The 2,149-nt window shown below is 37.9% G+C and overlaps 1 protein-coding gene across 1 annotated transcript; it reads right to left on the bottom strand.

Moving 5' to 3' along the window:
* Positions 1-730: 730 nt before the first annotated feature.
* LOC138908343 (uncharacterized) lies at positions 731-1,387 on the bottom strand. Its single transcript, XM_070199004.1, has one exon. The coding sequence runs from the start codon at positions 1,385-1,387 to the stop codon at positions 731-733; it is 657 nt and encodes a 218-aa protein (XP_070055105.1).
* Positions 1,388-2,149: the final 762 nt, after the last annotated feature.

Here is a 2,149-nt window from a genome sequence, read left to right as displayed (position 1 = left end):
TATATTTTGTTGTTGAAGTCATTAATTCTTATTAGCAATCGGAAAAGGCAAGTTGAATTGTTGATTAAACTTAGTTAGGAGGATAATCGAGAGAGGTTCTCCTAAAGACCAATCCACTACGAATTCTTGCATATCTTCAAGTGCATAAAATTGGTTCTTTTTTTTTTTTTTTTTTTATATTGTGAAGTTGAGACTTAATAGAGAGAGGAGTTTCTACAAATCAATTGAACTAATAATCAAGTGAATTCGAGAGACTCACTTGAACATTAAAAGTGAATTATCTAGAGTTAAATCCCAATATTTATCTTGCATCTATCCTATCAACCCTATCTTCTCCCAATTGATAACTTCCTTTGCTTAATACTTGCGTTGATTGTCATTAGCCAATAGTATATATTCTTAGTTAAATTTATTTTTAATCACATAAACCTAAATTGTCGATCATCTTGGATAGCAATCTAGCTACAAACTACGATAATATTATTTAACTCTAATCCTTGTGGATACGATATTTTAATTTACGATATTCGACTAGCGAGCATATTTTAGTGTGTGTTTTGCGCTCGTCAAATTTTGGCATTAAAAAGCATAAGATAAAGGAAACTTCCCTGAATTTTCAGTCGGGGTCAGAGTCGAAGTCGGGCTCCATTCCACGCGCCCAAACCAATGCACACATCCATGCAGACAGCTTCTTCTCAGCCTTCTTGGGGTACACCCCACACTCATCTTTCTAAATCACTGGGACCTTCTCATTCATGCTTTTCATTCCCCACTCAACACTTGCAGCTGGCTTTTCCTTTTTCACTCCAGTTGCTACATTTATCTCAAATGCCACCATCTCCTCACCCACTCTAAGCATGAGTTTTCTATCATGTATATCCAGAATAGCTCTACCCGTTGCTAAAAATGGTCTTACCAGGATGAGGGGGACTTCCTTGTTCTCGTCCCTATTTACCACTACAAAATCTACAGGAAAGACGGACTTATTTACCTGAACTAATACATCTTCCACTATCCCCTCGGGTATTATAGTTGTTTGGTCTGCCAGCTGCAGAGATATTGGTGTAAACCTTATCTCTCCAAGTTCATTCTCTAGTTTCCTGTAAATAGACAAAGGCATTAAATTAATTGAGGCACCAGAATCACAGAAAGACTTATCAAAATTAAGAGTGCCTAACGAGCAAGGTACAGTAAAATTCCCTGGATCTCCACACTTGTGTAGGAGTTTGTTTTGCAAGATTGCGCTCCAATGCTCTGTGAGCTTGACAACTGAGGTCTCTTCTATCTTCCTCTTATTTGTCAGGATTTCATTCAAGAACTTAGCATAAGCTGGCATTTGGGAGAGAACTTCAGTAAATCGAAAATTTACATTTACTTGTTTCAACATATCCAGAAATCTCTCAAATAGTTTCTCCACCTCTTCCTTGGCTTACTTAGGTCTAAGATGTATCAAAAGTCCATAAAATAACGTTTTACATGTATGTATACTAAGTAGGGTTGGTCCCAGAAGTAAACACCTTTTCCTGCATGAAATAGGAAAATACTTTGTAAATATTACACAATCGCGCTACATGGGGCGACGTGCCAGGTGGGGCAGTTGTAGGGAAATCCAGAAAGCTTTTAATTTGACAGGAACAGAAAAATGTGCAACCACGACGCCCCACGCGCCGCGGCTGTGGAAGTTTCTTAGAGGCCAGTTTTTTCCTTGATTTTTGATATCCAGATGTAGTCCTCGACTCCTAAACGTGACCCCGACTTAATCCCTTGGGCTTTTACTCAGACTTCAAAGCTCCAAATCACTCGAATTAGTTCCATAACATCTACATCACTCGGAATCACTCCTACAAGGCATAAAACACACAATAAGTGCAAAACACTAGCGATTAAAGCTCAAACTCAATTAAAATGCAGTAAATTGAAGTGTAATAAGCGACTAAAACATGAGATTTTAGCCTACCATCAACACCCCACACTTAAACCATTGCTCGTCCTCCAGTAATAAAACCACATTTTATATAGACACGACTTTATTTAGCAACTCCCCTAACTCATTACACCAAGAATATTTAAAATAGTCTAAGCACAGTAGCGTAACATCCTAGCTTCAAGATTTGACTCACAAGTACTACGCATTATTTATAACTCGCTC

Source organism: Nicotiana tomentosiformis, chromosome 3, assembly GCF_000390325.3.
Source record: "Nicotiana tomentosiformis chromosome 3, ASM39032v3, whole genome shotgun sequence".
NCBI lineage: Eukaryota > Viridiplantae > Streptophyta > Magnoliopsida > Solanales > Solanaceae > Nicotiana > Nicotiana tomentosiformis.
The sequence above is the reverse complement of the archived record's forward strand: the minus strand, read 5'-3'. Positions and strand labels throughout refer to the sequence as shown.